Source organism: Cherax quadricarinatus, chromosome 24 (genome assembly GCF_038502225.1).
Source record: "Cherax quadricarinatus isolate ZL_2023a chromosome 24, ASM3850222v1, whole genome shotgun sequence".
NCBI lineage: Eukaryota > Metazoa > Arthropoda > Malacostraca > Decapoda > Parastacidae > Cherax > Cherax quadricarinatus.
The window spans coordinates 33059634-33083853 of record NC_091315.1 but is presented as its reverse complement, the minus strand read 5'-3'; the positions used below and the strand labels follow the sequence as shown (position 1 = coordinate 33083853).

General features: G+C 40.0%; 1 protein-coding gene across 2 annotated transcripts; it reads right to left on the bottom strand.

Annotated features, from left to right (window-relative positions):
* Positions 1-1255: 1255 nt before the first annotated feature.
* Positions 1256-23163, bottom strand: LOC128690905 (rRNA methyltransferase 3A, mitochondrial). Of its 2 annotated transcripts, none has more exons than XM_053779688.2 (6): positions 23093-23163; positions 21679-22113; positions 17410-17530; positions 15686-15960; positions 8103-8249; positions 1256-4017 (listed from the first exon to the last, which is right to left on the bottom strand). In XM_053779688.2, the coding sequence occupies exons 2-6, from the start codon at positions 21929-21931 to the stop codon at positions 3416-3418; spliced, it is 1398 nt and encodes a 465-aa protein (XP_053635663.2). In that variant the 5' UTR covers positions 21932-22113; positions 23093-23163; the 3' UTR covers positions 1256-3415. The 2 variants fall into 2 exon arrangements, with proteins under 2 accessions (XP_053635663.2, XP_053635664.2); XM_053779689.2 differs by lacking the exon at positions 23093-23163 and adding an exon at positions 23039-23087.
* Positions 23164-24220: the final 1057 nt, after the last annotated feature.

Below are 24220 nucleotides of genomic sequence, written 5' to 3'. Positions count from 1 at the left end.
CACAGTGAGGTAGAGGGGGCTGCATTTATTTGATACAGGGATACTTTTCTTGGGTCACTGAGGTAGAGGGGGCTGGGTTTATGGGATACAAAGATGCCTTTCTCGGATCACACAATTGAAATCCTCTTTCGTTACAATAAAGGGGATAATGGTAAACCTTCAAGGATCATTCAGAGCCTGGGAGAATGGGAGGCAGACTCCATACAAGAAATTATTATAATCATGGGGGAGCGCTAAACCCATAGGAGTATATAGCGCATGTGTGTGGGGGGGAAGGAAGGTATTCAGGCTTAATTCAGGGAACTGGAGCACAGATCCAATTCCCCAGATCAAGAGCCCCTCACCAGCACCAAGGAACCTACCTCCCTCAAGGGATTGATACAAGGAAATGTAGAATGAGTCCAGTTCCTTGGATCAAGAGTCCCTCACAGGCATGAAGGTCATTATTATTATAATAAAAAAGAAGCACTAAACCACAAGGGCTATACAGCACTGGCATGAAGGTCAGCTCTCCCAAGTGCTAACATGACATCAATACAATGCTACAGCCAGTGCTGCATGTTATGGTGTTTGTGGCAGTATTCAGGCTTGGATTTCCACTCTCATGATGAAGGTGAATCAAAGGGGGGAGTTAAATCTTTCTTAACTGGTATTGTACCAATTAAGAGAGAATTAATGAGATTATTTGTCATGGAGCTGAAAAGATTCACTCAGCCTCGACACTCTTTGTTCAGTTGAACATTTGTGAAAATGACTGAGTAAAGTGAGCACTTGGGACATGGTGAACACAACTTAACATTTGTGACATGAGTGAAGAGAAGATTTGTGAATACAGTGGACCCCCGGTTAACGATATTTTTTCATTCCAGAAGTATGTTCAGGTGCCAGTACTGACCGAATTTGTTCCCATAAGGAATATTGTGAAGTAGATTAGTCCATTTCAGACCCCCAAACATACACCTACAAACGCACTTACATAATTGGTCGCATTGGGAGGTGATCGTTAAGCGGGGGTCCACTGTATGATGTTAAGTAGTGAATATTTCTGAACACAACAGTGAGTAAAGTTAACACCCGTGAATATGACGGCAAGTATAAGTCCTTAACTTTTTCTTTGGTGACTAAGGTTTACACAAATGAAGGATTGATTCCCTTGGTCTGGCTTGTTTGTCGCAGATCACAAGCATGGAGGATTGATGAACGTAAAACGAAATTTTAACTCTTGAAAAAAGTAGAAGTAAGTCAAACATGCATGGAATTTTATTTTATTTTATTTTCTGGGTCACCCTGCCTCAGTGGAAAATGGTCAGTGTTAAAAAAAAGAATAAAAAGGCAAAATACCATGACTGGAACAATACACAAATAACCTGAACAGAAGAGAATGAAACTTATGACGACATTTCAGTCCGACTTAAGACCATTAGTCATAATTTTCATTCTCCCATGTACACGTTATTTGTATATTGATATGATAATACTTTACTATAAAAAAATTTTATTTAATTCTTCAGACATTCAACTTAGTTCTGCACCTGTTTGAATATGAGTGAAATTCTGTTCCATGGCTTACTGACATTATTGCATCCCCTGATGCATGATCACTTTATTGTGGTGACCCACCTTTATAGAACCCATTTCTCAGCTTAAGCTTCTTTGTAGGCTTCCCAGGTATCTACAGTATGCCAGTAGTTTGCTAAATTTTCTCCTCTGGTGCAGTCTAGAGGTAGTATGTGCACCTAACACTACTCTCAGATTAATTTGACATATGATAATGGCTCACTGACACTGGTGAGGGGCTCTTGATCCCAGGAACTGAAACTATGCTCCCCTTCCTAGAACTGAGCCCGATTTCCTCCCGTTCTCCAGGTCCTATATGACCCATACATGGGTTTAGCATGTCCACCTAATATATATAAAAAATAATCTGAACTCTTGAGTCAGTGCATGGGAAGCTGGAGGCAATTGGATTCAATCCAAATAAGTGGAGAAAAGGCCCAATGCCTTGAATCAAGATCTCTTTGTGGGCATATAAGTGAGTGATATAAACTTGTGATTTCAGTCTTGTTTTAAATCATGTCTACTTAACCAGGTGTTGCACGTAAGTCAAAAGCTCATTAGTTTTCTTCATGATGAGAAGTTTTGCCTGCACAGCAGGCTTTTTTCAATCTAATTCAGAGGCATGAGAACCAAGATTTATATACTTGAATTAGAGGAATACAGAGTTAGAGGTGTAGCAGTTGAAGACATCATCTGAAACATTTTGCCTACACAGTAGTGCAAAAGTGACTAAATTTGGAGACAGCAGAAGCAGTGGAGAGGTAAGGATGATGTGATCAGTCCAACAGCCTTGAGAAGCTGTACTGTGTAGGTGAAACATTTCAGAAATAAAGATACCAAAGTGTTGCATGTATCTTATTCATTAACCATTATTATAATAAACAATGTTAGTTAAAGAATTTATTTAAGATACCATCTAATGTTTAATAAAGTAATTAACTAAATACATGTGTAGTTTAGCACTTAACTTGATCATAATAATACGTAATATATACATGTGTTTTAAGTAGTAGGTTGGTAGACAGCAACTTCCCAGGGAAGTACTACTCTCCTGCCAAATGTGTGTGTAATGGAAATGTGCAAATGTGTGTCTTTTTTTTCTGTCTCATAAACATACAAGATAAACATGTACATCTTGATACTTCTACTTACATTTAGGTCACCCCTACATATTTATGTACACATATGTATACATACCCATCTTGAGTTTTCTTCTAATTTCTTAATAGTTCTTGCTCTTATTTATTTCCTCTCATCTTCATGGGGAAGTGGGCAAGAATCTTTCCTCCATAAGCCATGCATGTTGTAAAAGGCGACTAAAATTCCGAGAGCATGGGGCTAGTAACCCCTTCTGTATAAATTACTAAATGTAAAAGGAAGAAAAACCTTACAGTTTTCTTCGTTATTGGCTCACCCTGCCTTGGTAGGAGATGGCCTATGTGTTGAAAAAAATATATATACATATGGAGTTCAAAAATATTTTAAGGAACTTCTTCCTCAATGGATTTATTGTCTGACACTCAAATAATTTATTAGTTAAGTTATATGCTTAAGAAGTGGCATTTTGTGATATGGTATTTTATAAACTAGTGAGATACAAGATGACAAATTAATTTACACATAAAAATTCCAATACTTTGTCATATTTTTGTGCGCCCTGTCATATTGTACAGTACCCTGGGGAAGGAAATGGCAGGCAATTAGGAGTGATCCAAGGAGAGAAAGTCCAATTCCCTTGATTAAGAGCCCCTCACTGGCATTGAGGAACCACTCTCAAGAGAAACTGAAAGATAAGACAGGACACAGAGGAGATGGCTAGAAATAATGGTCATACAGACAAAAACACCGTTTAACAAAATTAGGGCTCTTCATGTTGCTCATGACAGAAATAATGATGATATTGCCTTTGAATTTCATAAAGGATAATGCCTGCAGCAACACTCATGTTTAAACTATCCATACCATTCGCAAGAGGAACTGCCACTTGAATACCCCCATTATTATAAGAAAACATTTTTGCTGCATTGCTGATGCCAATCTCTCCACCAATTATTAGAAAAGCACCAAGTTTTGTACCGAAGATCTTACGACTAAGTTCAAAGTCATCATAGTAATGAAGAGGAAATTTCACATTCTTAAATTGAGAAAGGAGTGCTTCATTATTATACATGGAATCAATAAATATTTTGTTACCATCACTGTCAATTTCATATGTGCCTACTTTTTCATTTTCATTAACCTCAGACTTGTGATTTTTGACCAGTGGAATTTCTGCTGAATCTTTTAGCTGTACATTTTCATTATAATCTCTATCTTGGCACATATCAGCTAGGAGAAGGGAAGCATCTTCTGGAATATAATTTCTAATAGTGTCCCAAGTCACCTTAGGTGTCAGCTTCACCCGAAAATGTGCTCCACACGCTGCCCGTAAAACTTTGGATTCCCATGGATCACAGCATCCTGGAAAGATAATTGTTAGAAATAGTTTAGTTAAAAAACAAAACTTAAGAATTTTATGTCATATATTGTCGTTACCATATAAATATACAATTTTTTTTTTTTTAACAAGTTGGCCATCTCCCACCGAGGCAGGGTGACCCAAAAAGAAAGAAAATCCCCAAAAAGAAAATACTTTCATCATCATTCAACCTCACTCACACATAATCACTGTTTTTGCAAAGGTGCTCAGAATACAACAGCTTAGAAGCATATACGTATAAAGATACACAACATATCCCTCCAAACTGTCAATATCCCGAACCCCTCCTTTAGAGTGCAGGCACTGTACTTCCCATTTCCAGGACTCAAGTCCAGCCATATAAAAATAGCCGGTTTCCCTGAATCCCTTCACTAAATATTACCCTTCTCACACCCCAACACATCGTCAGGTCCCAAATACCATTCGTCTCCATTCACTCCTATCGAACACGCTCATGCACGCCTGCTGGAAGTCCAAGCCCCTTGCCCACAAAACCTCCCTTACCCCTTCCTTCCAACCTTTTCGAGAACGAAATATACAAATGTAATGTCATAATTATTCAGTACAGCAGTAACTAAGCCTACTAAACTCTGGTTCATGATACCTACAAGTTGAAGTTAATGACACATAAGAAAACACTTAAGAAATTTATTAGGAAAGGTTTCAATCATGAGATCTTCATTCTTATTATAAGAGTCAACAAGGTCCCCCAACCAAAACATTTCCTAATAAGTCTTGTGTGCCTTTAACTTCACTATAATTATCTCTTAATTTCTTATCCTCACCAAGGATATTTTTTTTTTTCAACAAGTCGGCCATCTCCCACTGAGGCAGGGATATACAGTATATACAAGGATATACAGTATATAGACAATGTACAATATATATATATATATGTACAATGCCTGCACTTTAAAGGAGGGGTTTGGGATATTGGCAGTTTGGAGGGATATGTTGTGTATCTTTATACGTATATGCTTCTAAACTGTTGTATTCTGAGCACCTCTGCAAAAGCAGTGATAATGTGTGAGTGTGGTGAAAGTGTTGAATGATGATGAAAGTATTTTCTTTTTGGGGATTTTCTTTCTTTTTTGGGTCACCCTGCCTCGGTGGGAGACGACCAACTTGTTGAGAAAAAAAAAAAAAAAATTCAATGAGAGCATTTTCTCTCAGGGTATATAGAGACTTTATCTTAATCTCTATTTAGGGATTGAAATACTGACTGGTGGAGAACAAGTTACATGCAGCCTTAATGACTTGTGTAATCAATAGCCTTAAACACTTTGAGGGTCGAGACCCCTGCTCACAAACTTGCTCCCAGGGTCAAAGAATTTAAAAAAAAAAAATAAATAAATTTTTCTTATGAAATGACAGAGAATCTTTTTCTGAAGGAAATGAAACCAAAAGCATGAAATTTGATGGAAAACTTGCGGAATTACGCTCTCACGAAACTAAAGGTCTCGACTCACCTTTAGCTTCACTCTCACGAAGCTAAAGGTCTCGGCAATATTTACACATCGGCAATTTTGCCCACTTTGAGCCATATTTTGGGCCAATTTCATTGTTCCAATTGACCAAATTCATAGCTATTTAGCTAGAACTCCTTTTATTCTATCGATTGAGTACAAGAAACTCCCCATTTACCTATTTCGACTACCCAGTAAAGTGATCAGAAATTACTAATTTGGCTAATTTCACACAAAATTCAAGAAAGGCTAATTTCAAAATAAGATCCAGAATAAATAATGTAGACAATCCTGGCACTAAAATAACATTTTCTCTGTTCATTAGTCACTACTCCTGGCCCCTCTTATATTACGCTTGCTTTTCATTTTGAATTTTTATTCACACACAAAACAATAGAAGATTTACTTTTATTTACACTACTGCATAATGGTAATAATTGTATAAATAATGTCAGTGCATTTGTGAGTGCATATTAGACCAGCCAGTTGACACATATTGGACACATAATGCCTTTTGTTAACCATTGAACATCAGTAAAAATTGAACGTTTCTACTACTTTGAACTCAATTTCAAGCTACTTTTAGTCTGTAAACCATTGAAAAATCATCTCTATTTCCAAAATATATCTTCCACTCTATCAAATAAGACCAAGAAACCAAGAATACAACCATAAAAACCATACAAAAATAAACTGCAAATTCGCTCTTTTATACCAAGAACACAGTTGCAGTTTTTTTCCCTCATTATGCACTGCATGCTGCAGAAACTTTTTATACTGCACACACTAACCACACAGATCCATTCTCTCATATGTAGGCCTACCAGCTTTCTCCTGCAAGATTGGAAGCCGACAGAATTTTGGCGTAGTTTTACAGGACCGACCCATGCTTCAAAGCCATAATTTTATGGGACCAACTCCGAAAGAGTTAAACCCCATCGGGAGCACAATAAATAGCACAACAGCAGTACAGTGCTTTATTCCATGTTCTATAGTGTGACATTATTATTATTACAATCATAAGTAATCACTAAACCCAAAAGGGTCATACAGGGTCATATTGTGTGATAGCCTTTCCTCCTAATCAAAGTCAGTAAATTATTGCAACTTAGACAGCCATATGTGACTGTGAAACAGGAATTAAAGTTGTGTGACCATGTATTGTACTGTCCACTCAATGGGCTCCCATTGTGTTCACAATCCAAAAGTCTTTATCACTTTTATGAATTATTGCACTTATTGGTATTATTGTATGAAAGTATAGCAGTACCAACACTCTAATATGGGTGTGAAGCTTGGGTTGCAAGTCTGCAGCGGGGAGGCGGTTGGAGGCAGTGAAAATTTCCTGTCTAAGGGCAATGTGTGGTGTAAATATTATGCAGAGAATTTAGAGTGTGGAAATTATGAGAAGATGTGGAATAAATAAAAGTAGGTATTAGTCAGAGGGCTGAAGAGGGGTTTTTGAGGTGGTTTGGTCATTTAGAGAGAATGGATCAAAGTAGAATGACATGGAGAGCATAAAATCTGTAGGAGAAGGAAGGCGGGGTAGGGGTCGCCCTCGAAAAGGTTGGAGGGAGGGGGTAAAGGAAGTTTTGTGGGCGAGGGGCTTGGACTTCCAGCAAGCATGCGTGAGCGTGTTAGATAGGAGTGGATGGAGAGGAATGGTTTTTGGGACCTGATGAGCTGTTGGAGTGTGAGCAGGGTAATATTTAGTGAAGGGATTCCGGGAAACCAGTTATTTTTACATAGTCAGACTTGAGTACTGGAAATGGGAAGTACAATGCCTGCACTTTAAAGGAGGGGTTTGGGATATTGGCAGTTTGAAGGGATATGTTATGTATCTTTGTATATGCTTCTAAACTGTTGTATCTGAGCACTTTTGCAAAGACAGTGATTATGTATGAGTGAGGTGAAAGTGTTGAATGATGATGAAAGCATTTTCTTTTTGGGGATTTTCTTTCTTTTTTTGGTTACCCTGCCTTGGTGGGAGACGGCCGACTTGTTGAAAAAAAAAAATGGGTATTATGGTATGCTGTAATTGGTTTCTTTTTAACTAGATGACAATCTGACCTAAACAAACATAGCCTATATAATGTAACTCTAGAAAGTTGCTGAAAACAGCAAGTAAAAACTCAACTTAGGATTTAGAACAGGCTGATTGTGATCATGTATTGCAAATATAATTTAATGTATCAATACTTCAGAATTCTTGTGTAAACCTTAAATCTGTACATATTATTATTAGTAGGTGTAATGTACAGTATTATTTTGAATAAACACTGTTTTGTTGCATTTCACAAGAGGTACACAAACATTCCCTGACTAGCAATATGCTGGATGCTGACCTTGTTATGTTACATGCAAACATTCTATTGACCAGAAACATGAGTCACAAAACCATAATGACATGATTGCAAACAAACCATACCACGGGTGGGGTTTGAGCTCGAGGTCAGAGAGTCTCAAAACTCCAGACCGTCGCATTAGTCACTGGGCTAACGCAACGTTCTGAAGTTTTGAGACTCTGACCGCGGGTTCAAACCCCACCCATGGTATGGTTCTATTGACCAGATGTTAAAAATTAATAATCCCTTACATACCTTTCATAAGAATCACATGATCAATTCCAACTGCTGCAACTGTACGCAGAATCCCACCAATGTTCCCGGGTTCTCGTATTTCATCAAGGATTACAGTTAATGGAAGATTCAGTGAAGTATGCAGAGAATCTGGTCGCTTAAAAACACCTGCAAAATTCAGTAGATAATTAATACAAGCATTTATATATTTATATGATATTAGCAGTTTGGAGGGATATGTTTGTATCTTTATACGTATATGCTTCTAAACTGTTGTGTTCTGAGCACCTCTGCAAAAACAGTGATTATGTGTGAGTGAGGTGAAAGTGTTGAATGATGATGAAAGTATTTTCTTGGGGATTTTCTTTCTTTTTGGGTCACCCTGCCTCAGTGGGAGACGGCCGACTTGTTAAAAAAAAAATTATATGTTTTGACACCCTTCTTACAAAAAAATATATCTAGAGTATCGAGTCATGATATTCCATCTGGAATATACCATATATCAATACTGCTCCCCACAACCACAACATCCCATTCCAGCTTCCAGGTACTATATTTCCCAACTTCCCAAACTCAAGTTAAGCTGTAGTGACTGGCAAGTAGCAGACAAATAAGGAACCTTGAAACATACAGCAGTGAGCCTTTTCAATGTGTTTTACTCTTAAAAATGACTTCATCCAGTCTATACAGAAACTACACACAACTTCATATACTGCATATAGTGGCCCAAGTGAGCTTGGTCAGGTGGGGGCCAAGACAGGCTGACTAGTGAAAAGGTTGAAGAGCACTGCCATAGGACCCCCGTATCCACGAGGGACATGTTCCAAGGCATGCCACGAATAACGAAAACTGCAGATAGCAACGAACCCTTTATAAGTAGTTTTTTGTTTGCATACCTATCTATGATGTTGGGTTTTAGAGGGGTGTAGAGATGGAGGCTGGAAGCAACAAGGTGGTGTGATGGTGATCATGTGGATGGCAGTGTTGGTGGTCCAGTGTAGGTGGTAGTGTGGATGATGGGTGAGTCTGTGAGTGTGCAGTTGGTATGGGGAATAATTAGGGTGGCTGGTGGCTACATGACTAGGAATATAGATAGGCTATAGAGGGTGTGTGGGCCGTAAAAACATGGGCAAGGTGTGGGTGTGGGGCTGTGGGAGTGGGGGGGGGGCAGTGAGGGCTAGAAGCTGCGGGTCAGTAGTCACGAGAAGTCATACTGTCCTGAGCTGTTTGGGGATTAGTGTGGAGGGTTATAAAGCACCATGACTTGCTTCTGCAGTTTTAAAATCTGAGGTTATGGTGTTGAAGGAGGTGGTTCTACTTCTCCAGGGGGAAAATAAGAGGATGAAAATTCACCTTAATGGGTTTGGGAGTGTGTGTGAGATGGTTGGAGTTAGTGAGGAAAAAAAGGGCTACTAGCAGTGAGGAGTGGGCTGGCATCCACTACAAGTGGCAAGTGGTCCCCAGTAATGGGAGGAACATCAAAATAAGGAAACTTAAGAGAGATTTGAAGATAGGAAATCACTTCTTTGTTCTCCAGGATAAGTGTACCTCAGTGGTCAGTGAAGTTAAAGGTACTAACTCTCCTGCTAATAAAGGTAAGAACATTCTTGTGGTTGGTGACTCACCCAGAAGATATATGGACTGTTCTATCTGTAACAGAGATAGGAAGGTGAGACAGAGGTTTTGTTTCCCTGAAGCTGGTGTTGATAAATGTCAGGTAATGGGAATTAGCCCATTATCCGATTCAGTGCTGGTGGAAATGATATTGGAAAGGGCAGGAAGCTGGAGCTGCTGGATAGGTATAGGTCAGCTATAGATTTAATTAAGTCTAAGGGAGAGGTCCCGATCATATGTACCATCTTGCCTAGAAGGGGAGTAGGCAGCAAATGGATGTCTAGGGCAATCGGTGTAAATTGCAGGGTAGAGAGGTACTGCAAGGAACTTGTAATCTCATTCATTGTCAACTGTGACAACTTCCATGGTAAACGTGATATGTAAGGGATGGGAGTATATCTCTCTGGGTCAGGAATTGTAGCATTGGCCAACTCAACTGAAGGAGGGGGCCATTGCTGACTTGTGTAGGACTTTAAATTGACAGAAGATAGAGGCATGGGTGTGCGTAGGAAACAATAGTGGAGTCGTAAGGGGGGGGCATGGGGTGGCCACCCCAGGTGATCCCATTTAAGAGGCGACACCGTAGAGCCTCTAAAGAAGGTGACGCTAATGCTCAAAACAGTGCTGCACCAACATAAGAAAAGAATCCTTCATTTTCATATAGCCTATTACACATTAACAATGTACAAATAGGCCTATATAGGGAAATCATTGAGTTTGATGATGTGACATGATTTTGCAGAATTGAAGGCAAGGAAATGTAAGATCAGATTCATTGAGATGTTACCTGTACTCAAGGTCAAATCAGAACTAGTGTTTCTCTGATATTGCAATGTTTTTCTTTACTTTTCAAGTTTTTTTTTCTGGTATTGTTGAAGATGAATAAATATAGGATCTGTTGCCTGTTCTCAAAGTGGTATTTGAGTTTATGTTTCCTCAATATTACTACAATTATTTATTTTATCATTAATAAAGTTGAAAAGTATTCTCCTGTTCAGTTTATGGCCCTTAAACATTCTCAGTGTTAAACATTAGTTACTGGGCATGCAGTACTGACATAACTGGAGTTTACTCCCCCCATCCCCCTGCCCTTGGATTTCATGGGAGTGACACCAAAGATTCCACCCCGGGTGATACCAACCCTAGCAACGCCTCTGGGAAACAAACAGGTTACAGCACGAGGGTTGAAAACAGCAGATATTACCAGGATACCTCAGGAATATGTTTTAAAAACATTATTCATCATAAAGTTACAAATAAAGACAATGGAACTGGTCAGCAAATGGCAGTGAGCAACTAGCTCCCTTAAAGTTTATTATACTAATAGAAGGAGTGGGTCTGATGCAGTGCTCCATCATTCTTAAGTGGATGTGACTTGGACCTGATTGACTTTGGCCAGTAGCTTAGGCCAGTAGCTTAGGCCAGTAGGTGACTTGGACTTGCCTAGCATAGGCCACTAGGCCTGCTGCAGTGCTCCTTCTTTATGTTCTCATGAGTAAAGTGTGTGGCCATGTGGGCTTGAAGCCATGGGGGAGTGGTGAGTGAAGGCATGAGTAAGGTGTGGGGTCATGTGGGCTTGAAGCTGTGGGGAAGTGGTACGGGTGAAAGGTGTGCTTGTCAGAGGCCTGGTATGGGTGGTAATTGGATGATGGGTGACTGGGTGGGCACTTATGTAGCTGGTGGTAATGAGTGTGGTGGGTAACTAAGTGATTAGGTATGTGGACAGTATGTTAGGGTGAAAGGTCAGGTCAGCTAAGGAGTGCAGGGTGAGGTCATAGGGAATATGTGACCATAAGGGAATGATGGTTATGGGGAAATTATTTAGATGTAAGCATGTAGCCATGGGGGAAATTGTATGGGCAGACTGTGTGGGGTTAGGTTATTGGCTGGGATGGTGTGAGTGAAGGCACGTGGCTGTGGGTAAAATTATAAAGGCAGGAGGTATGGGTGGGAGAGGCAGGAATGAGTTAGAAGCATGGTATGGGTGAAGGTATGTGGCCATGGGGGGATTTATAGGGGCAGATTGTAAAGGTGGGGGTTGTGGGCAGGGGGGTTGTTGCTGGGTGACAGCAAGTGTATGGCCATTGGGGAGGGGTTGCAGCACTGGACACATATCAGAAGTGTTTTGAACTGTTTCAAGCACTGATGCCAGTGATGTACCTCATCTCTCCATTGTGGGATAAGATCCTCCCACTTAGTAACATATCAAATGATTTTAAAATAGCATTAATAATAATAATAATAATAATAATAATAATAATAATAATAATAATAATAATAATAATAATAATAATAATAATAAGTAAATGCTAGGGTGTTGGGGAGAGGGGTGGGATTAAATTATAAGGAATCAAATACAGAATGGGAGCTGTCACAGTTACTTTTTGCTGATGATACTGTGCTTTTGGGAGATTCTAAAGAAAAGTTGCAAAGGTTAGTGGACGAGTTTGGGAGGGTGTGTAAAGGAAGTTGAAAGTGAATATAAATAAGAATAAGTTGGTAAGGGTATCAAATGAGTTAGGTAAAGAAAAACTGGATAACACATTGGAGGGAGTGAGTATGCAAGAAGTGAATGTGTTCAGATATTTGGGAGTAGATTTGTCAGTAGATGGATTTATGAAGAATGAGGTTAACCATAGAATTGACGAAGAAAAAAGACGAGTGGTGCATTGAGGTGTCTGTGGAGACAAAACGTTATCCATGGAGGCAAAGAAGGGAATGTATGAAAGTACAGTGGTACCAACATTATTATGTGGGTGTGAAGCATGGGTTGTGAATGCTGCAGCAAGGTGGAGACTGGAGGCAGTGGAGATGTTGTGTCTAAGGGCAATGTGTGATGTAAATATTATGCAGAGAATTCATAGTGTGGAAATTAGGAGGAGGTGTGGAGTTACAAAAGTATTATTCAGAGGGCTGAAGAGGGGTTATAGAGGTGGTTTGGTCATTTAGAGAGGCTGGAGCAAAATAGAATGACTTGGAAAATGCCCCCACTATGCTCACTATGCTCAGATGCCCATAAGAGAGCTATGACCATGACTGAGAACCCACACGAATGTACATGAAGCATATGGGACTCTCATCTAATAAGATCTACTGAAGTACAGAAGGTTAGGTTCTGTGCTACTGCTGTAAAGCAAATATCACTGTAAAGTGAATCACAGCCCTTTTTTCACTTTCAAATGCATATAAAAGCCTGATACAATGTTTACATTATCATATATTAACTGAGCAGTATAGCTAGGCCTAAAAAATGCATATACGTACAGTATACACATAAGTTCTTTCAACAAACCAATTGTATCCCACTGAAGCAGGGTGGCCCAAAAAGAAAAACAAGTTTCTTTTTTTAACTTTATTAATGTATACAGGAGAAGGGGTTACTAGCCTTTTGCTCCCAGCATGTTAGTCACCTCTTATGACATGCATGGCTTATGGAGGAAGAATTCTGTTCCACTTTCTCATGGAGAAAAGAGAAAATAAACAAGAACAAGAACTATTAAGAAAACAGAAAAAAAAGACAGAGGAGTGTGTATATATATGTTTGTACATGCATGCGTAGTGTGACCTAAGTGTAGGCAGAAGTAGCAAGACGTACCTGAAATGTTGAATGGTTACGAGACAGAAAAAAGGTACCAGTAATCCTACCATCATGTAAAATAATTACAGGCTTCTGTTTTACACTCACCTGGGCAATTGCTGTCTACCAACCTACTACCTAGAGCACACATTAGTTTTTTTTTTTTTTCAACAAACCGGCCGTATCCCATCAATACAGGTAATTTATACAGGAGAAGGGGCTACTAGCCCCTTGCTCACGGCATTTTAGTCACCTCTTACAACACGCATGGCTTACAGAGGAAGAATTCTGTTCCACTTCCCCATGGAGATAAGAGGAAATAAACAAGAACAAGAACTATAAAGAAAATAGAAGAAAACCCAGAGGGGTGTGTATATATATGCTTGTACATGTATGTGTAGTGTGACCTAAGTGTAAGTAGAAGTAGCAAGACGTACCTGAAATCTTGCATGTTTATGAGACAGAAAAAAGGACACCAGCAAAATCCTACTGTCATGTAAAACAAATACAGGCTTTAGTTTTACACTCACTTGGCAGGACGGTAGTACCTCCCTGGGTGGTTGCTGTCTACCAACCTACTACCTAGAGCACACATTAGTTACCTTAAAATATTTTCCTTCTAAGTTTATAGCAAGAGGTGAATATTTTTATTGTATGAGCTCTTGAATAAATGAAGAATGAGTATAATTGAAAACTATTTTTTTTTATTATCACACCGGCCGATTCCCACCAAGGCAGGGTGGCCCGAAAAAGAAAAACTTTCACCATCATTCACTCCATCACTGTCTTGCCAGAAGGGTGCTTTACACTACAGTTTTTAAACTGCAACATTAACACCCCTCCTTCAGAGTGCAGGCACTGTACTTCCCATCTCCAGGACTCAAGTCCGGCCTGCCGGTTTCCCTGAATCCCTTCATAAATGTTACTTTGCTCACACTCCAACAGCACGTCAAGTACTATTTGCGAAATGCTGTAAAGCAAAGTACTGTAAATCGAGGCCTGCCTGTGCTAGCAGTTGCCATAGAGAGTAAGGTACTCGGAGGATAGTTCTATTGTTGGTGATAGCCAGACTCCAGAGCAGGAGCAAAGTGCCATCCAAAGAGCTGTATGGAGAATAAAGAACACAGATCCACCTCAAGTTTAGTGAGGATGCAGGGACAGTGATCCCAAAAAGGGCAAGAAGTGTGCATTGTTCAAGAAATATCCATTGGTTGGATAGTAGCATGCAGCTGTGGAGCAAAGGCAAAGGCACATAAGCTACCAGGCCCACACCTGTGAGACACAGAGTGCTTGTAAGCAGGAAGGCCATCACCTTTGTAAGACAACAAACTATGGTGAAGATCCACAAGTCTGTACTGTGACTGAATGACATTTCTACAAACTGATAACCTATTCCTTGAAGAGAAAAATGTAAGCGTCAATGATGAATGGTCAAATGGTCCTGATGAATGGTTAAATGGTTCAAAGCATTGTACAGATCATGCAGGGCACCTCATCCTGTATGAGAAAATGGACAGTCTCACCATGTCTATGGTCTCTCATTCTGAAATTGGGTGGTGATTATATGCTTTTGAAGGCATATAATCACCTGAAAAGGTAAAACTTATACTGAACTAGGATGAACCTTGGGAGTGTATGTATAAATGAAGTAAAACATTCACCATTGCTCGATCTACAGCCATCTTTCCAGAAGGGAATGGACATCAAAATTCACGGTGCCTCATGGCCTGGTGGCAAAAGCTCTTGCTTCACACAGTGAGGGTCCGGGTGCAATTCCCGGCAAAGGGGTGGAAACATTGGACACGTTTCCTTACACCGGTTGTCTATGTTCACCCATCAGTAAAATGGGTACCTGGGTGTTATTGGACTGGTGTGGGTCGCATCCTGGGACAAAACTTACCTAATTTGCTTGAAATGCTCTGCATAACAAGCGGCTTTCTATATAGTAGTATGTCACTGATGTCAGCTAGGCCTGTACACCTTGTACATGTACTTGTAGTAATTAAAGATATATATTGCATTAAATGATCCAGCAAGCTGCAACATACCCATCCATTCACACAATGTAGACCAAGGATGGTGTAGACCACACCAAGGATGATGTACAACTTAACAATACCACTCATTTCCAGGATTAAACTTTGGCTGAGCAAACTTCCCATGATCCAACAGAATGTCACTTCTCAAAAATCACATATCACCAATTATTCTCATCCAACATGCTTACACAACTCTGCTGAATGCTTAAGCCCTTACCACTCAAAACTTTCACACTCTCCTTTCATGCTTTTCTGACTTGTGTGTTATATTTTGATAATCAAATCATTATTATTCCATCTTAAGCTCAGCTTAAATATATACAGTTGAAAGTAAAGATATTTTACAGTTAAAAGTATCTCCTGTGGCACAATACCTATAATGCCAGGGCAAGTTGTAAGTGAAGACCGCATTTGAAGATTTTTGTATGGGGTCTTGTACAGTGGCAACTCATTTAATGCATTAAGTTCCTTCAATTCCAAACCAGAGGATGCAGATTTCAAACGGGCAATATCACAAAGTCGACTAAAGAAGATAGCTTCAGGAGTAATGCCAGCATCTAGAGCTTCCTTCACAATGCGAAAACCTTCTACCACAAAGAGCTTGTTTTCATCTCTGAACTTCCTGGAGTTAATGTTATTAAGCATACTCCTGCAATTAAACAAATTTCATTAGGAAGCAAAATATATAAAGAATAATATAGCAAAGTGTGGTGTAAACATTATGAAGAGAATTTGTAGTGTGGAAACTAGGAGGAGGAGGTGTGGTATTACTAAAAGTATTATTCAGAGGGCTGAGGAGGGGTTGTTGAGGTGGTTTGGTCATTTAGAGAGGATGGAGCAAAACAGGATGACACGGAGGGTTTATAAATCTATAGTGGAGGGATGGAAGGATAGGGGGTCATTCTAGGAAAGGATGGAGGGAGGGGGGTTGTATGCAAGGTGCTTGGACATACAGCAGTCATGTGTGTGCATGTTAGATAGGAGTGAATGGAGACAAATGATTTCTGGGACTTGGCAAACTGTTGGAGTGTGAGCAGGATAATATTTTGGGAAGGAAGTCAGGGAAGCCAGTTACTCAGACTTAAGTCCTGGAGGTGGGAAGTACAATGTCCACATTTAAAGGAAGAGTTTGGGATATCTGCTGTTTAAGAGTGACTTCTCAACTGCCATACCTGTGCGCCTCTACAAAGACAGTGATAGTGTGAATGATGGTAAAAAGTATTTCTTTTTTGGGTCACCCTGCCAAAAATGGAAAAAAAAACTAAGTTTCCACACTATTGATCATGTTCTCTGAATAAAAATCACTCCTAATACATCATAAGGTAGAAATGTCTTTATCAGAGCTTATGAAAATTTAGTGCAGAAAACTAGAAAATTTCTGAAAAATTAAAAGAAATTGTTTTAAAATTTAAAGACAGTAGAGCACAAAAACTATTTTCCAATAAACAGAGAAAAAAGAAAAAAACAAGGTATTAAAAATTCACAGAGCACTGGGATCAAAGGTCACTGAGAGTTCCATGAAGTAAAAAGATGCAGAACTGGATACATGCTGACAACTCTCACAAGCCCACACAATAAAACAATAAATATTTTCATAAGTAAAAATATATCACATTCACTAAAAACCCTGCCAACTAGGACACATTAACGTGAAGACATAAAATAAACTGCAAATTTAACAGATACTCTAAAGAGGAAAGGCAATGCATTATCACTAATGGTTTCCTTGCAGCATTAAAAATATTTGTCAATTAATTACATACAGTATGTAGTATATTCTCTATGGGGAAGTGGAACAGAATTCTTCCTCCGTAAGTTACGTCTGTCGTAAGAGGCGACTAAAATGCCGGGTGTGATTGACCAGTAGCCCTTTCATCTATATACGTTACTAAATTTAACAAGAGAAACTTTTGTTTTTCTTTTTAGGTCACCCTGCCTTGGTGGGATATGGCCAGTTTGTTGAAAAAAAAAATGTAGTATACATATGTACAATAAAATATTTTTACAAAAGAAAAATCTCTTTCCTAGAATGCTTTTTGGTAACTAATCCAGTGTATATAAGGAATACACTATCATAAATTGAAATTTTTTTTCTTACCTTATGAAGTTCCTAGCATCTTTTAAATGTGTGAACTGAATTTCATTCACTAAAACTTGTGAGATATCTGAAGAACTATTACAAACTTCATAATCTGGCAATTTCTTCTCTGGCCTCGATTCTGCAAAGAAACATGTCCTCAAACTTTGCAAAATGGTCATAAAATTAAAGCATAATTTTTTAACCGATAATATTGTACAATAAATCAAGAAAAACAGTTAAGCACAAATACTAAATAAAAAAAAAAAAAAAAAAAAAAAAAAGGATCAGTACAGTGGACCCCCGCATAACGATATTATTTCAATCCAGAAGTCTGTTTGGGTGCCATTATAGACCGATTTTGTTCCCATAAGTAATATTGTGAATTAGATTAGTCCGTTTCAGACCCCTAAAAATACACCTACAAAAGCATTTACAAAAATACGCTTACATAATTGGTCGAGTTGGGAGCTGATCGTTATGCGGGGGTCCACTGTATATTCTTGTTTGGAATGAAGTATTTTATTTTCACAATGCTACAAATGGCATAATCTTGTCACCCAAGTGATAGACAACAGGTTACATGGGCAGAAAACAGTGGAAAAAAGGTGTGCAAGAAGTAAGATTCATTTCCAGAGTTTTATTAGTAATTTTCCTAATGAATGATGGGAGGGCATTGAAAAGCCAAAGACCTCTGAAACTCATTAAGTTCTTTCTTACCATACTTGTCACTCCCCTGCATTTTGTTAATGGAGGTACAGTATTTTGCATCATCTGCCAAGTTTACTCATTTTATTAATTACTTTTTTTTAACTTTAACCCTTTCAGGGTCCGTCCCATAGATCTACGGCTTCACGTTGAGTGTCCAAACCGTAGATCTATGCCAAAATTCTAGCGTCATCAAATTTAGCGCGAAAGCACTCATAGGCCTACATGTGAGAGAACGGGTCTGCGTGGTGGGTGGGTGCCATAAACAAAAAATCTAGGCGCCTGCATAGCATTGTGGGAACACCGGCTCAGTTACCCTTGTTCACCATGCCTCCTCGCAAAGCAGCTCTCACTCCACGGAAAATTGGGACTCTCCTCTTCCTAACTGATAGTTCTGACACTGATGGAAGTGGAAATGAAGACGAATTCTTTGGCTTTGATCAGTTAGTGGCCGAAAGGAATGACCAGGATATCGATAACAGTGCAGAAAACCCTGACGATCCTCAACCTTCTACCTCTGGTGTGGGCACTCCTCAGTCACGGTCAGTTGTAACTCAACGCAAGAGAAAACTATTATTTTCACGTGGCCAGGCCTCTGACTTCAGTAATGATGATGATAGTGACGTGGATTGTGATTTTATTGCTCTTGACGATCATTCGAGTAGTGATAGTGAGGAATCATATTCACCAGTGAAGCATCGGTATGTACGCCGCGGCATGCGCTCGGGTAGTGTACCCTATGCTGTGCCCAGGGGATGGAGTACATCCTGGAGTACATCCCAGAATACATCCTGTGGCCCTACACCAGGCTTAGATAGTGATAGTGAGGATGATGTGGCTACATTTGGCATGGATAGACCACAGGCATCAGCAGATGGTAGTAGTGGTGATGGTAGTGGCACCGCCATGCGTGACTCACTAGCTCAGGCTGGGACCCACGCTGCTGACTCCTCAGTTCAAGGACAAAGTGGAGTGTCAGCCACCAGCCCACCACAACCATAACTACCCGCACAACCAGCCTATGATGTCCAGTATCCACCAGCAAACCGTATCTGGGATTGGCAGCAAAATCCCAGTTTTGTTCCCAAGCCCCACCACTTTGATGACTCTCAAAGTGGAATTCTACCTACTTGTCCCCTTGGAACCACAGCCAATGAACTGGAATTCTTTGAATTACAGTGGAACCTCAAAAATCGAACGTATCACGTATCGAACGTTTCGAAAATAAGACCATTTTTTCGGACAAACTGTGTCCCTATTACCAAACGCGCCCCTATTTTCGGACTGCCGGGTACAGGACCTGTCCGCTGGCCCGCTCTGTCCATGTCCCCACGCACCCGTGAGCAGTCTAGCTTTGTTTATGTTTGAGTGAACACTAACCTGCAATCTCATTCACACATTTTACGAATATTTAATTGTGTTTAGTGCTTGTGGGGCTGCGAAATAAGCTGCCATGGGCCCAAAGAAACTTGCTTGCGGTCCCCCTGTGGTAAAGAAAGTGAGAAACACCATAGATGTGAAGAAGGAAATAATACACAAGTATGAGATTGGAGTGAGACTTGTTGAGCTTGCCAGGATGTACAGAGGACTGTGGACAGTTATTTTGTGAGACAGAAACAGACGACTGTGGACAGTTATTTTGTGACAGAAACAGACAACTGTGGAGTTATTTTGTGAGACAAACAGACGATTGTGGACAGTTATTTTGTGAGACAGGGGTCCAATGACTCTCAAGCTGGTCCTAGTGGCATTAAAATACAGAGAAGGGAAGCAACCCCAGAGAGGGCTTTGATACTGGAAGTCCTCATGGAGGGGGATTCTCCTTCCAAACAATAACCCTAATTCCCCTCTCTCCTCCTCCCTATCTTCCAGATGCCATCGCCAATCTTCAATAAAGGTAAGTAAAAATGTTATTTTATATTACTATACATAATTAAAGACTATAGCATTTGTTGTGTGTATGTAAAACTGTAATTAATCTCTATAAAATGTATTTTTTTTTTTTGTGAATATTTTTGGGTTTCTGGAACGGATTAATTGTATTTCCATTATTTCTTATGGGAAATATTGCTTCGAATTCCAGACTTTTCAAATTTAGAACTAGCTCCTGGAATGGATTAAGTTCGAAATTTGAGGTTCTACTGTATATGTGAACGACATGATGGAAGGGTTAGACTCAGAAGTGTCCCTGTTCGCAGACAATGTGAGGTTAATGAGGAGAATTAAATCAGATGAGGACCGGGCAGGACTTCAAAGAGACCTGGACAGACTGGACACCTGGTCCAGCAACTGGCTTCTCGAATTTAATCCTGCCAAATGCAAAGTCATGAAGATAGGGGAAGGGCACAGAAGACCACAGAGTATAGGCTAGGTGGCCAAAGACTGCAAACCTCGCTCAAGGAGAAAGATCTTGGAGTGAGTATAACACCGAGCATGTCTCCGGAAGCACACATCAACCAGGTCACTACTGCAGCATATGGGCGCCTGGCAAACCTGAGAACAGCATTCCGATACCTTAATAAGGAATCGTTTAAGACACTGTACACTGTGTACATCAGGCCCATACTGGAGTATGCAGCACCTGTTTGGAACCCGCACTTGATAAAGCACGTCAAGAAACTAGAGAAAGTGCAAAGGTTTGCGACAAGGTTAGTTCCAGAGCTAAGGGGAATGTCTTATGAAGAAAGGTTAAGGTAAATCGGCTTGACGACACTAGAGGACAGGAGGGTCAGGGGAGACATGATAACGACATATAAAATACTGCGCGGAATAGACAAGGTGGACAAAGACAGGATGTTCCAGGGAGGGGACACAGAAACAAGAGGTCACAATTGGAAGTTGAAGACACAGATGAGTCAGAGAGATATTAGGAAGTATTTCTTCAGTCATAGAGTTGTCAGGCAGTGGAATAGCCTAGAAAGTGATGTAGTGGAGGCAGGAACCATACATAGTTTTAAGACGAGGTTTGATAAAGCTCGTGGAGCGGGGAGAGAGAGGACCCAGTAGCAACCGGTGAAGAGGTGGGGCCAGGAGCTAAGACTCGACCCCTGCAACCACAAATAGGTGAGTACAAATAGGTGAGTACACACACACACACACACACACACACACACACATACACACACATATACACACCCACACCCACACACCCACACACCCACACACCCACACACCCACACACCCACACACCCACACACCCCCTCCTCACTTAATGATGGAGTTCCGTTCCTAAGACGATGTCGTTAAATGAATTCATTGCTAAGTGAGGAGCATACTATAATGGTAGTGAATTTGTGTCAACCATCTTTGATATTGTTTTAATGTCACCTTTGCACCATTTATAACATTTCTGATGTATTTTTAAATGTTTATATAGTAGTGTACTGTACATTGAAATAAATAGAATAGAGGAAATCAGCTCTCATATACATTATTTAGGTATGAATACTGGCCAGAGAGCTCATCGTACGTTTGAGGCATTGGTAAACAAGTACGTCGCTAAGTCAGGAGAGGCTGTATATTATAGATTTTGTATATAAGTGAATTCTTAAATATAAAACCCCCACACAAGTAGTCACTTACTTTGTACAGTTTGCTGTGAAGTCAAGTCATTAGTGGCATTAACATCTTGCCTCAGCTTATGTTTTGTGTTAGTGTAAGTATTGCTCCTGCTTCTAGAAACCATGTTTTCATATTGCTTGAGTGTTTGTTCAGCTTGGTCCACGGTGCTGAGGTGTACTCTCACCGGCTGCCTTGCAAACTTACGATAATGTCTTGTGGTCTTGGGCACACAAGTTTTTACTACTGAAAGGAAACACGTGCGAAACCTAAACATGCTTTATCAGGGGTGATGTTAAGGTGGTTTCTTGAAGTAAATATATCTCTTCGGAGAATTTTTTCCGCCTTGTGATAGCACCGTATGACCCTCGTGAGCTTAGCGCTTACTTCTGACTGTAACAATAACAATAATCTTCCTCCTTGTTCCTGCAGGTTGCTGGTTCCTTCCTTCTCAGATGGCTGAAATAATTATGGAGAAACATTAAATCTTTAAGGAATATAACACCTAGGGAATGGGAGGTAATCAGGTTTGACCCAAGGAAGGGGTAGCTCCAATTCTTTGGGCTACCCAGGACCCCAATGGTAATAAGTCAGAGTGATTGACTTTCCTGGGTTATCCTAGATAATTTACACACAAGGCACTATGAATGATAATTGTAGTCACATAAAAGTGTGTAACTGTACTTATGTGTACCCGTACCTTAATAAAACTTACATACTGGTGTCCCATGGCCTAGTAGGCAACACTCTCGCCTCACACACAGTGTCCTTGGTTTGATCCCTGGCAAGGGTGGAGACATTGGGCATTTCCCTACACCTGTTATCCCGTTCACCTAGCAAGCAAGTAGGTACCTGGATGTTAGCTGACTGATCCACCATGAGGCCTGGTCACAGACCGGGCCGCGGGGGCGTTGACCCCCGGAACCCTCTCAAGGTATACCCCAGGTTGCATCCTGGGGGACAAGACTAAGGACCCCAATGGAAATAAGACAGACAGTCCCTCAATGATGCACTGCCTTTCTTGGGTTATCCTGGGTGGCTAACCCTCCAGGGTTAAAAATCCGAATAAAACCTTATACCAGCATCAAGGAAACTACTTTGAAGAGGAAATAATAAGTCTAGCAAAATTATTAAGGTCTGCTGACTGCTGGTAGATCATTTTATCAGTAATTCACCTCTACACTATCACGAATATTATTACTTCTAAAATAAGGGATTAACATACAACTCTCACCAGAAATACACTGAGAAACAACACGCTGATATAAAAGTGTTTATACTGAAAATAAATCATATTCTTTGATTTCTGGGGATATACTGGGTTAAATTACTACATGAAACAGCTGTTAAAAGTTTGAAATTATGAATGAGGCCTAAAAATTACTTTGTTGTTGGGTTTATCAGAGCCACATCTAAAAAAAATTACTGGTACACTTACTGTGTTGTTGTTGTTGTTGAGGGTTGATAAAGGGTCACCAAAGACCAGGTTTTACTGAGCCGTGTCTCCTGGACCACCAGGAAAAATATATTGACCCAAAATGATAATTTATAATATAATGAAATACAAAACATTTTTTTATTCCTTTATGCGGCACAAAATAATGTAATTTACATGCAATAAAATAATGGTAGACACAAAAGAAAGTCACTAACTATGCTTTGTATTTTGGGCAAATTAACGCAAATGCTTAAGTTTATTCAGGTACACCTATATACATTTACATATACATCATACATAGCAGCATATATGTAGATTACCAGTACTTGTACTTCATCACAATACATCCATTGAGAGCCTTTAAAAACAAAATAAAACCCTAAAGAATGATTTTGGCTGTCCAATAACCACCAGAATAATTAATATGAGGAAAATGCTGCTGATAGAATACATGAAATCAGAGTCATGATATGACTGAAGCTGCTGCCTGGTGATCAAAACAATATTGTGTAGATAATTACTAGAATATATAATTCATGGGACAGATGAATCAAGTTGGATTTAAATAACAGCTTCATACATAAATGTTGGGACTACAGAGAGTAGTCGTCAACAGAGTAAAGTCCGAGGCAGCTACGGTGAAAAGCTCTGTTCCACAAGGCCCCTCAAGGAAGATTCCTTGATGTTGGTGAGGGGCTCTTGATTTAGGGAATTGGATCTGTGCTCCAGTTCCCCGAATTAAGCCTGAATGCCTCCCACATCCCCCCCCCCAGGCGCTGTATAATCCTCCAGGTTTAGCGCTTCCCCTTGATTATAATAATAATAATGTTCCACAAGGCACAGTACTAGCTCCCATCTTGTTCCTCATCCTCATATCCGACATAGACAAGGATGTCAGCCACAGCACCGTGTCTTCCTTTGCAGATGACACCCGAATCTGCATGACAGTGTCTTCCATTGCAGACACTGCAAGGCTCCAGGCGGACATCAACCAAATCTTTTAGTGGGCTGCAGAAAACAATATGAAGTTCAACGATGAGAAATTTCAATTACTCAGATATGGTAAACACGAGAAAATTAAATCTTCATCAGAGTACAAAACAAATTCTGGCCACAAAATAGAGCGAA

Excerpts from the sequence above, each read along its gene's own strand:
- LOC128690905 (XM_053779688.2), bottom strand. The coding sequence starts at position 21,931 with ATGTTTAGGTTTCGCACGTGTTTCCTTTCAGTAGTAAAAACTTGTGTG. Across the intron at positions 8,250-15,685 it reads AACTTGCCCTGGCATTATAG|GTGTTTTTAAGCGACCAGAT; the intron begins GTATTGTGCCAC and ends TGAATTTTGCAG. Across the intron at positions 4,018-8,102 it reads TCATGTGATTCTTATGAAAG|GATGCTGTGATCCATGGGAA; the intron begins GTATGTAAGGGA and ends TTATCTTTCCAG.